Consider the following 12,194-nt stretch of genomic DNA (forward strand, 5'->3'; position numbering starts at 1 on the left):
CAGTACTTTAATGTGCACAGAGGGGGGAAAGCTAAGCTGAACAGTTTTTAGCCACTGTGGACAACACCGAGTCTGTGTAACGATATAGCTCAAGTCTTGCATTTGGCAGAAGGCAGGGCATTCATTTTCATGATCTCTGCCATCGGGTCTTGCAGAAAAAAAGCTGAGCGACACGATCTCTTTGACCCACTGCTGGAGCAACAAATTTATTAGAGATATAGGCGTGAGAAATGAAAAGGAAGTAAAACAATTCAGGCTCATTGTGTGTCTTTCTTTCATACTGCTAATCCGGTTTACACATCACGCCTACGTGTCTCAATAGGGCTTTATACACTGTGGCAAAGGCAGAAGAAAATAAAAGGTGTGTGTGTGTGTGTGAGTGCGTGCGTGTGTGTGCATGTGTGGGTGAAATAAGGATAAAAACAGAGGAGCTCAAGACATTTTAATTCAGAGCGAGCTGCCAGTTTTTTATCTACCGGCCCTTGAAAGCAGACAGATTTTAAAGGATTCCTCCTCCTCTCCTCCTCCTCCTCCTCCTCCTCCTCCCGCTCTCTCGTCAGCCCTAACATTTCTCAGCAGTACGAACTCCTGTTCAGATATAGTGTCAGATTATAACCCAGCCGCACAATGACTCTAATAGCCCTAACCAGAAATCAGATACACCTATCAGCCTGGTGCTGAAACGACGTGAAAGACCCTCGAACCGGAACTGGTAATTGCTATCCGGTTAGGAGCTGGCAGATACCCACCTTGGCTCCGACATTTCTTTTTAAACTGCTCTGCAACACCCGACCCCGCTCCCCTCCCCCCGGCCCCCGGCTCTGCCCCCCATGCTTGGGCCGGGGCAGGCGGCCAGGGGGAGCCATGTCACTGAACACCCCCGCCCCAGCTCCCGGGTGCAGTGGGGCAGCAGGGACAAGACCCGTCACAGCCCAGCCTCACGGTGTCAGGTACCAGCTGCATCCTCAGTGTTATGCTGGAGCCGGAGGCTGAGGCTGGTATTCGGCTTATTTCGATGGATCTAAGCACACCGACTTCTGTACCGCTCTCGGCGAGGGACTGTCACCTCGGCCCAGGGCACACCACCGATCTCACCGCTGTGCTTACAAAGTGACCGTCACCCCTTTTCTCTAAACCTCTGTGTTTTCTCCAGCTTCCATTCAGTGCGGACACTCGCTCAGGGCTGCAAGCAGAGGGCTCCGCAACGCACCTCGCTTAAGAGCCCCTCTGCGGCTTTCCCTGGGAGGGAGAACCGCAGACTGCGCCTTTCCCTCGTGCTCGTCCTGCGGCGCCCGGCGCTGGGAGGGCTCTCCGCCTCCCGCACGGCAGGTTGCTCGAGCCACACCTCACGCAGGTGCCAAGGTGTGCGACCGGGGCCCGCTCACAGCCCTCGCAGGACTGCAGCGAGCCACCGCGGGAGCCCCTTCCCGCCAGAGGCACTTCCCCCCGAGCATCCTTCCCGGCGGCTCAGGGCACCAGCGGCCCCAAGGCGCGCGGAGCCGGCGGGCGGGCGCAGCGCCGGCCCCGGGGGCCTCCCGGCGCCGGGCCCGGCCGAGCCCCGCGCAGCCCCGGCCCGGCGGAGGCCCCGGCCCCGGCCCCGGCCCCGCGCGGCGTGAGCCGCCCCGGCCGCGGCCGCGGAGGCTCCCCCGGCCCCGCCGCCCCCGCGCCGCGCCGCCGCCCGCAGCGGCCCCGGCCCCGGCCCCGGCCCCGGCCCCGGCCCCGGCCCCGGGCCCGGCCCTGCCCGCCGCCCCCGGCCCTGCCCGCCGGCGCCGGCGCCGGCGCTGTCTCGGGCGACCCGCGCCCCCGGGCTGCACCTACCATCGCTGCCCTCGGCGGGGCCGCTCGGGGGGAGCCGTGCCGCGGGGCCGGGCGCGACTTCACTCAGTGCCAGCGGCGGCTTTGATAGGACATCAATCTCTTCTTTTCTCTTCTCGTCTTCTTTTCACCTTTTCTCTTTTCTTTTCTTTTTTCCTCTTTTCTTCTTTTTCTTCTTCCTTCTCTTTTCCTTCCTTCCTTGCTTCCTTCCTTCCTTGCTTCCTTCCTCCTTTCCTCCCTCCCTCTCTCTTCTCTCTTCTTCTCCTCCTCCTGCTCCTTCTTCTTCTTCTTCTTTTTTTTTTTTTTTTTACCCCAAAGGAACTGAAAGTGTAAAAAAATAGCCCTGCTCGGTCGCAGGCATTCTGCGGAGTGCTGGAAAGGCTCACAATTACATGCCTGTTCCTATTAAGCAGCTCCATCGTCCTCCATGTGGGTGGTCTGGCTCGCAATAGGCAGGACCTGCCGCCGTCACGTGACGCGGCCGCAAACTTCACCCCTTCACCAGAAACTCCGCGAAGGGGCGGGGGGGCCGCCGCCACCCCCCAGCCCCCCCAGCCCCCCGGCCCCCCCGGCGCTGCCCCCTGCTCGCCGCTCCGCGCCCGGGAGGTGCCCGGCGCTGCGCACGCGGAGCGCCGCCCGCGAAACGCGGCGGGGCCTTCCCTGGCTCCGCGCCGCACCGCGCCGGGTTTCGTGCGTTGGGGGCCGACAGATTTATGCCCGTCCTGGTCGTTTCTGCTAGGGGTCACTAGGAAGTTGGCTATCAGGTGGCGAGCAAGGCGCAGCGAGGAAGTCAGCTCAGGTAAATAATACCTGAGTATTGCTGTTCCTGGGAAGGACCGCAGGGATTTTTTTAAAAAAAACGTTTTCTTGCCTATTTCCTAGCAGGATATAAACACTAGAAATTTACTACAATGAGGATTTCCCTTTTTAAGATCTAGTGTTGGCTGAGTTTCATTGCAGGATCTGGAAAAGGTGATTTTTTAAGTATCGCTCCTGGATTACAGCACATTGCAAGGAATAAATGGTTTCTCTTGCAAGACATGTCACACTGCTTATTCTAGTCAGTCACCAGACTGTACATCTGATTTGCTCATTTGTATTTGAATAACATACCCACAGAGTATTCTGAGAATAAAAGATATTCCATACTGCCAAAGTCTTGTGTCCAGGTTGCCCAGATATTTCTATCTGTGTTACGTTTAGAAAGTCTGCTTCATGATTGGGTTCAACGGTTTCACATGAATTTACTGGATACTCTTTTAGCCATGCTTTATCTGTATTATTCCTATTAGAGAATTCCACTAATAGAAAATAATGTATATTGCAGGGTCAGATGTTCACTGTTAAGAATATAAAAAATATGTAAGCAAAATTGTTAGGGAACATCTCACGATCGGATTGCATTAAACAGCCTAGCTCCATATATATTCTTATCCGCATTAAACGAGGCTAGGCATCAAAATAATGAGCAAGAAGGATATTTTGCCTACAAAACTGATATTATTTTTACATGACAAGGGGGCCTGTGTCAATGATAAAGAGCTGGAAGAGCATGGGAAAAGATATTTTACAGGATTTTTAAAGAGTGTATGAAAAACATACATCACTTTTTTATGGCCTCACTGATCAATCACAGAGTTAGATTACTGAAGCAAAAGACAGACTACAGGGGCAGAGGCTGCATAAATGTCACAGCTGTAATCCTCTAGTCTGTCCTCCCACCCAGCACACTCCGGTTAAATACCACATTCAATCTTGATTTAAAATTTCCAGAGAAATTCATCATAACTCCTGACAATAAGTTCCAGTGGTTTCCAGCTCTACATATCTGACAGGACAGTGTTCACAGTGCCTAACCTAGCCATGCCATGTAGCCACAGTAATGTTATTTAAACTGGTAGGAAGTAGAACAGCAGAAAAGTCACCTAAAAATTGCCAACTCTCCTGCTAGGGAAGAAGACCAGGGTGAAAGTAGCGCAATATGTGCATGTGCATGTTAGAAAGAGGCATGCAATATAGCCCCAGAATAGAAGTGATAAAGGAAGTGGGGTGCTAGTGCAAGTTAGGAAGTATCAGAGAAAATAACATTGGAAATACGTTATAAAATGCCTCACTTGTTCAACATCGAACAGTCCATCGGCGGTAAATCCCACAGTCTTCACTGCCTGTATTTTTTGCCAGCCTAATTTCAATAGTTACTCCTGTCCTCCCAGCAAACCTGAGTCCTCTGCACTCCATGTCATTAATGTGCCTCATGTGTTCAGAAAACATAGCATAATTAGACATGAGCTGTCCAGACACATGACACAAAGGAAAGACAAAAAACAACATGAATGGGGATCACCTAGAACATTTCAGAAGAGGAGGGCAGAGGTAAGAGTGCTAGTTTCTGCATTCTTTAATGCAGCTATTTAGACAAAAATATTTTATCATGTAGAATACAAATAAATATGGTTATGTATATCTAGAAGAATAAACCAGGGAAGAATTACTTATAACCATCCTGTTTTCTTTATTATTTCCCTAAGCACCTCCTACTGGACCCTGTTGGAGATGGCATGCCGGTCAGGCTGGAGTTTCGCATGACACACAGTGTTTTTACTTATGGTCTCACATAGCAAACAGTTTGCTCTTTGACTGTTATTTCACTAAATTTCTATTTACTAGTAGTAGCTATTACTAAACAGTGAGCACCTATCTACATCTGTCTATGTATGCATAGCGGAACTCTTGGAAAAAAACAGGAGATCCGGTTGCTGCACAACCTATACTCTTAAAATGAGTAAAAATTATAATCCATCAACAATAACCTTTGCAAGTGATGGGGAACACAATTCATAGCTAGGCAAACATGAAGCATCACGCTGTCCCCAAAGAGCAGAAATGACTGTGAGAGCCCCCCCGACGGATTTAATTGTTAGGAGGTTGTTGCTGGAGCGTGAAAGCTCAGAGGCTTCTGGTGGATAGTTTCCATTGGCATCTCCCTCACAGCTTCCCCCTTCCAGGTAACCCTACACCAGCCAGTGCTTCAGTATTTACTCTACTAATAATTACAAATAATAGTCTGGAAGTTCATTCTGGTTGTACTCGGATCTCAGTGCTTCACAAGGGAAAGGAAGGAACCTTATTCCATGTTAAAAGTGAAAAAACTAAGCCAAAACCGACTTTTCTAAGGTTTTGCTGTTTAAAACCAGATATCTTTTCTGTAAACAGTGTCCCACTGCAGGATCTCATCCTGTTTTAGTCCCCTTTTCCTTCTGTGCTACTAAAGACCATATTTCAGTTCAACTCTGCCCAACTGTTCTTTTCTTCTGAGGCCACTTTTGCAGGTCTTAAGTTTGTCTTGGCTGTAATGACAGACAGTGCTGCCAAGAAAACGATTCCAAAAAAGTGACAATGCTCCATGTCAATGACTTTGTGTTACACCTCCATCAGGGACACAACACTGTTAAGGGGACCGAAAACTCCCATGATTTTCAGCCCTGAGTGTGTTCATCTCTGGAGCAGAAAAAGGAGGGGGAAGAGGAAGATAGCAACTCCTTTGCTTTCATTTGGTATGGAGAAGATATACAGCTGTGGGTTTAAATCTGCTTGTCCTTTGTAACCTGATATCATGAGTATCTTGCAGACAGTTGACAATTCAAGAAATCCTGGGGAAAGATATATTCACGCGGCAAAAAGATCTTCAAAGAAAGCTTCTAGAAGTCATAGAAACATTAGCAAAGAGGGCCAGCTAGGTCACCTAGGCTGCTCTTCTGCCTGAAGACAGGATCAGTTCTTCTTACATTCCTGAAAGATGTTTGTCCAGTCAGACATTTAAACCCCCCTTTCACAGTCTTCCGGCTCAACCTGTAGGGAGACTGATTCAGACTCCTAGAAAATTTTTCCCAATGTCTAACCAAATTTCCTTTTCTATAGTTTAGGCTTGCTGCTTCTTGTCCTTCTCACAGTGAATACGCAGTTTATTTCCTTCCTCTTTACAATGAAAAAATAATTTAAACTATATGTCTTTCCTCAGTCTTTCGTCTCTAGACTATTCATTCAAGCTTTCTCCAGATGCGTATTTTCTAAACCTCTGATCACTGTTATCAGTCTCCCCAGGACACTCCGCAGCTCGTCCAAAAGGTGGGGAATCATGGCTTATACATGGGACTTTTCTTTATAGATCCTGGAGTGGGATTTAACGTTTTTGCAACAGCAGGGCATTTCTTGCTCCTACTCAGCATAGGATCCACTATAATTCCCAGATCCTTTTCTGCAGTACCCTTCATTGAAGTCTTCATTTTAAGCATGTCCATATGCCACTGGAAAACAGTTATATTCCACCTTTTTTACACCACTCAGTGCTATGAAATCTCATGATTTTCTTATCCACTTTACTTTGGTATCATCTTGCAATACAGTAAGCTTTCTAATGAAAGTTTAGCCATTGTTACATCAATGAAAACATGAAGTATTTTGCCATAACTCTGTTGGGCCTTGTTAGAACAATTATGCATGGTAATCTTTTAAGGGAACCTGAAACTCAGTGGCTTAATTTAAAGATACTGCTAAAAAGTTTTTTGATTAGGAGTTCTCTGAAAATTAATAAGGGTGTGTGCTCAGCTGCTGTGATTCAGCACATCTTCTCTAAGTCAGCAAGAGTACAGAGATTTACATCTGCTAATTCATTAAGTATGAGTTACTAAAATTGATGGCTCAGTTTCAGATTGTCATATCAAGGATACAAGACCCCATGTCATATCAAGGATTCCTGCCGTACTCTGAAACCTAACAGAAATCTAAAACTGAGGAAAGCCCTTTGCAGAAAACAAATAAGTGGAATCCAGGCTGCACTTTTAGGCTCTCCCTGGTGAACCTCCTCAGCTAATAAAACCAAATGTGTCTGCAGTGAGTCTGCAGTTCACACAGCAAATGCAGTGGGCTCTCAGGCAGAATTTCTTGGTTGTATGGAAGTAACAAATGGCAACAGAGAGGAAGATCTTCTGTACGGTTTCTCCCTTTGCACTAACCTCAAAGCTGGAACCATGAAGTTTCATATGTGAAGTTTCATATTTGTGGCCTTTTGCTAGGGCTACATGCCAGCCCAAAGAGGTGTTGCAAACTGTCTCTGTGGGACTGAAGATTTGGTGTGGTGCAGAAAAGCAACAGAAGCAGCACTATGGACCCGAGCGGTTGTTAGGGATTTGTTTGGATGCAAGAAACAGAAACATATCTTGTATCTACTGAAACCTTGGTGGTAAATGAGGATTTGGGACATATGGCTAGGTATGTTAAAGGATATGTTAAAGAGCAGTGAATGACTCTGGAGTGCTGGGATTCCATATACTAAAGAGAAAAAGGAGAGCAGTTTTGTAAGTAGAAGTAATTATTTTTTTTAATTGAAAAATTGGAAGAGTTGGGAGTCTAGGCAAACTCATGGGTACCCAAGTCTTTCTTCAGCTAAGAAATAGAAGCAGCAAACTTCAAAGCTATGTGTAAGTTATGAACAGTGCTTGTGAATTTAATTATGCTGAGTTTAATGAGAAATGAGAGGAAAGGTATTTAGGTCTCTAGAGTAGAGGGGACAAGTGTTAAGAGGCACTATCTCCTATGATAGTTGAGAAACAGGTAGTTTATTGCTTGGGGAACACACACAGGTTTTTGGAGGGAGCTGGGGGAAGATGGAAGAAGGAAAGTATGCCCTAAAACTGCTAATGAATCCAGTATTTCCAGTTTCTGCTCTGGCTATGTTCCCATGTTCATCTTTCAAAGGCAGTTTTTCCTAACAGAAAGGTTTGTGCACCCCAAAGCTATCCTCTTCCCTCCAGCTGTCCAAATTGGACTGACATATCTCTACCTGCACACATTTTAACAAATTGGCAGTTCAGCCGTAGAAAAGTCCAGTGGGTCTGAATGCCAAACTGTTCAGAAGAAAGTCTAACTTTCCTCTCCTCTTCAGACACTTAGCCGTTCAACCATAGATGGCAGGACAGAAAGCTACTTTGGTCTCTGCTGGTGAGTTTAGGCCTTGAATCATGAGAACTGAAAGACTGCTCTTGGCATTTCATCCCAGTAGAATTTTTCTTCCCATCTAAACGCCAGCTATTTGTCTCAGTAACATTATGAAGTTGTGCTTTACTTTTTTTTTTTTTTTTTTTGCCTTTTCATTTTGTCAAGAACTTTCATGTTCCAATAGGGGAAGAGCAGCTGGTTGGTCTTCTCTAATGAGCCTGCATAAATATATTGTATCATAAATTGTAACCCAAAACACTCTTGTGGTAGAGTATTTCCTCTTAAATAACAATGGAAAAATTGTGCCTTTTATTTTGTAAAGTAGGAAAGGAATGCACAGAGCAACTTTCTCCCACTTACTCCAAGACTCATGCATCACAATGCACTTTCTACATTTATTTTGGCAGTTTCATTTTCCTTATTAATGATATTATTTAATCTCCTAGCAAATGAATTAATGAAGTCTTAGCACTCATTATACTATTACACTAATAGGAAAGTACATTGTAATGCTCTGCAACTAAATCCTTGCTAAATGTGAAACTTAAGAAAGCATCCATATTAGTGAAGTTCTATGGCATATACTAGTGAGCATCTGCAACAGATCATCTGGACAAACAGGCTAGGATTCACCAAACTAGCAACTATTCAAAGACACACAGAGAAAAGTTTGTGAATCTATTTCTCATGCTTACTCATTTTTCCATATCTCACCATTATCGCTACTACTTATTTGAGCTTTATTTGGAAAAAACTTATCTTCTTTTCCTTTCTTAGGATTTCTGCCATTTACATTACATTTACTACACTACCTTTTATTCTGCAAGTGTCCGTTTACAGCTTGCATTGGTAGTAGTGATAGTGCTTTTTTCTGTTAATTGCAGACTTATGATTTGTATCTTCTTTTTATCTACTGTGTTCCTGATTGAGAAGCACTTAATTTTCTCTACTTCCAAGGCAGTTAGGAACCCCTCTCCAAACAAACACGCAAGTGAAAATCCATTTAAAAACCTGAGACCTCACTTAATAAGGGTGAGTGTTTGTTTCCTGGTAAAATTCATTCTTTCTAAAACACCTGCAGTGGTTTCTTTGTGTACAATAATTCAGACATTTCTTGCAAACTCAGCACTGTAAGGCTACATGATATTTAGATGGAAGACCTTAGAAAAATGCAGTCTTTTAGAATCATGGGCTTAAATCCAGCTGCTTTGACTTCATTGAGAATTAACTGCTCTTGAATGAAGTAGTACTGTTGATTTATTGGACAGAACTCTTCTATCTCAGTGAGCGCTAGTATTGTGAGCTAGTTAAAGAGTTCATTGCTATTTTCAGTATCAGTAAAGCTACTCATTTTGACCTGTTCATGTGTTATTTAATAAACAATTTCAGTTCAGAATTTGTGAAAATTCAGAAATGTCTACTTTCTTTCTATTCTTTATAAAGAGCGTTTTTTGCAAGCCAGGTGCCTGTATGCTATCTACAGAAGGTATCTGCCTACAGCAAAGATTCATCAAATATGGCAAATAAAGAAGAGCAGTAGCTCCTTTTCCAAATCTCCAGCTAGCAGCCTTTCTAACCTTTTGCATTTAGACTGACTATCCTATATAGAAGCGGTGTGGGCTGAGTGAAACAAAGTTAAATGTTAAGCCACTGTACAATGAATTGTGCTGAACTGTTCTTGGAAAACTGTGTCCTTGTCTGCTGACTTATATAATACCATTAAAGCTTCTAGCCCATATTTTCTTGGCTTATTAGTTTTAAAAAATGCTTTAGAACATGAATTGCTTTAGATGATTAAAGAGAAATGAACTTCCCTTTTGGCATACTGACACAGTGTACAGCTTTAGATACAGGAAATAAATTCCATTCTCAGAATTGATGTTTTTGATTGACTTGACATTACTGTGATTTGACACTACTGTGGCCTACAGCAGGCACTACAGAAAGATGGACAAATTTAGGGAATGTGAAGAAACTCCTCTGGCAGCGTGACATCAAGAGAACGATGTATGCATATGTTAAGGTTATCACTTATCAGTATCACAGAGCCTTGTAGGTGAGGATAATTGTGATAGTAGAAACAGGAGATTCAAGCTCATCAGGTGTAATGAAGCCAGTATAGTCCTAAGGGTGCTAAGAGCCTTTTGATTTACGATTGCAATAGCTCGATATCAAAGTCTGTGCAACTACCATAGGTTAAAAAACAAACAAAAATCCCAACTTTGTTATTAGGAATTACCTCTGGAGAGCAGACAAAAGAATGGTGTATCATTACTGGTATTATGTCAGGGAACCACATTTTCTTGTGTTTTGTTGACACACTGCTCTCCTAAAAGCAATCACCCTCAGCTATAATGGATTACTCCACCAGGAGGAAAACTATTCCTCCTCTTTAGCTGCCAATCAGGGCCGAAAAGTGTTCCAAGAATTCCACAAGATGACACTCTTAGCAAAATAAGAGTAGTTTGCGGAAATCCCTCATGTTGGTTGCCTTGTGAGGGAATCATGGTTTACAGGGGTTTCGCATTGCTCTGGAACTGTTACTAAGATTTCAGCACCTGTGTCATAACAGCACTATTTTTTTCTTCTTTCATTAAGAAATAAGCTGTTGATCTATAAACAGAGCAAAACTGACATGGAGGTTATATATGTATCGCTAGGGAGTAATTGTTAACTCTTGCTACATAATAAATGTCTTTTTGGAACTGGCTTTTCTTATATGAAAAAAAAAGTAGGAAATACACCAAAAAAAATACATTCATTTCTAGAATTCCTAGTGCTTTGTTTATGGCTACCATAGTATGTAGAAACCTCCTTAGCTGTTTAATTATCTTGATATTTGTATGAGACTGAAAGGCAACTGTTTTGAACTTACATTTTTAGATGTTAGCTGGATATAAAGCAAAACCTGCAAATGTGTAATAATATGTGTATTTTTTTCTTCCAAAATACATGAAACCAGTGGGTACCACAATATGCAGACCTAATAACAGGAAGACAAATTTAGTCATCGTTCCTTGTTACCCAAGCTGTAGAATCAGTTTTACCATCTCCTCTTCTTCAAAGTATAGATAGATTAAGGGCAGGATTCCATGAGCTTCTCTCATACAGTATGGTCAGTACTTTGGAAATATTGAATTCACTGAAACTCACAGAACATGGTGCTTTTTTACCCATAGTGAAAACTGAAAATTAAAAATCAAGGGCAGTTTTTCTTGTTGTAGTTTTGGGTTTGAATGTTAAGGGTAACAAGGTCTTGGTTTGAACTGATAGGCATAGGTAGAAGACATTACAGGAACTTTTAGAACAGTTTTGTCACTGGAGCCAGCAGCTTGTGAAATTATGACAAGTAGCCTCCATAGCACCCAAACCTACACAAACTCCTTTTTGCATTTCTTCTTCTTGTGCCTATTCCCCACACTTCTCTTCCAGTTTTCTTCAGAGAAAAGTGGGAAAAGAACAAAAGGAAAGGGGGGAAAAAAAAAAGAGCAACAAAATTATGAAAACTGAAAGAACAAAACTGAGGAACTGATTTGGAGGGTTTGAGTACACCGGAGCCTTCTCAAACCCTCCAAATCAGTCCATCAGTTTTGTTCTTTCAGTTTTCATTGAGCTTTTGTTTGAAACCTGACATGCTGAAACACTACTTTTCCTTGCACCAAGAAAGTTCTCAAAAGGAGGAGAGTTTTTGCTGAAAGTGAGTTTCTTCAGTAGAATGCTGGCCACTTCTAGTAAAACATCTTATCAACTATAAATGAGTTCTATAAATTGAGCGGTCAGATCATATAAAGTTGAAGAGCTAACTTCTCCTACAAACTCAATTCCAATAAAGCCAATGTCACTGCATAGGATATAATAATAAGGCTGAGTTTAGTGTGGTGTATCAGTCTTCAGAGGACGTTTGGGAGGTCTGTAGTATGGGGGGAGGAATTTAAGACCCTGAGAGCTCTTGTGGTAATCTGATGGGCAAAGGGTGGTTAAGTGAAAAATGTTTAGTTTTCATGTGTTTCAGGAGACTGGCTTGAACAAACATCTTTATGTTTAGGTACTAAATTGAACTATAGGATAGGGACTATCTCTTAGAGGGTTTGATAACACTTGAAAGTGAGTTCAGATGAAAGGGTCTGAATTTATGGCATTCCAGCTATTCCTGGCTTACCTCAGCTGTGAACAATCTCATTGGAGAGTAAAGAGACCTTGCTCCCTTTTAGTTTACTCATTTTCAGGATGAATTAAGATACCTTAGAACATGGTGTTCTTACTTAACAACAAGCTGGAAGCTATTTGGGGACAGCTATCCTACCTCATGTGTAATCAAACTTTTTTCTTGTATCTATCAAGAGGGTTATGATCCTGCCTAACACTTTTTTGAGCCATCACAGTAC

General features: G+C 43.5%; 1 protein-coding gene across 2 annotated transcripts in view; it reads right to left on the bottom strand.

Moving 5' to 3' along the window:
* The window catches only part of PTCH1 (patched 1), a 76,285-nt gene extending 74,019 nt beyond the window's left edge, over positions 1-2,266 (bottom strand). For both annotated transcript variants that reach the window (XM_067316412.1, XM_067316411.1), the window contains exon 1: positions 1,819-2,266. Coding sequence is in view for 1 of the 2 variants with exons in the window: in XM_067316411.1 (XP_067172512.1) it covers positions 1,819-1,821 (3 nt within the window). In the remaining variant the exon portion in view is untranslated. The remainder of the gene's footprint in view (positions 1-1,818) is intronic.
* Positions 2,267-12,194: the final 9,928 nt, after the last annotated feature.

The sequence above is a fragment of the Apteryx mantelli genome, chromosome Z (assembly GCF_036417845.1).
Source record: "Apteryx mantelli isolate bAptMan1 chromosome Z, bAptMan1.hap1, whole genome shotgun sequence".
Taxonomy (NCBI): Eukaryota; Metazoa; Chordata; class Aves; order Apterygiformes; family Apterygidae; genus Apteryx; species Apteryx mantelli.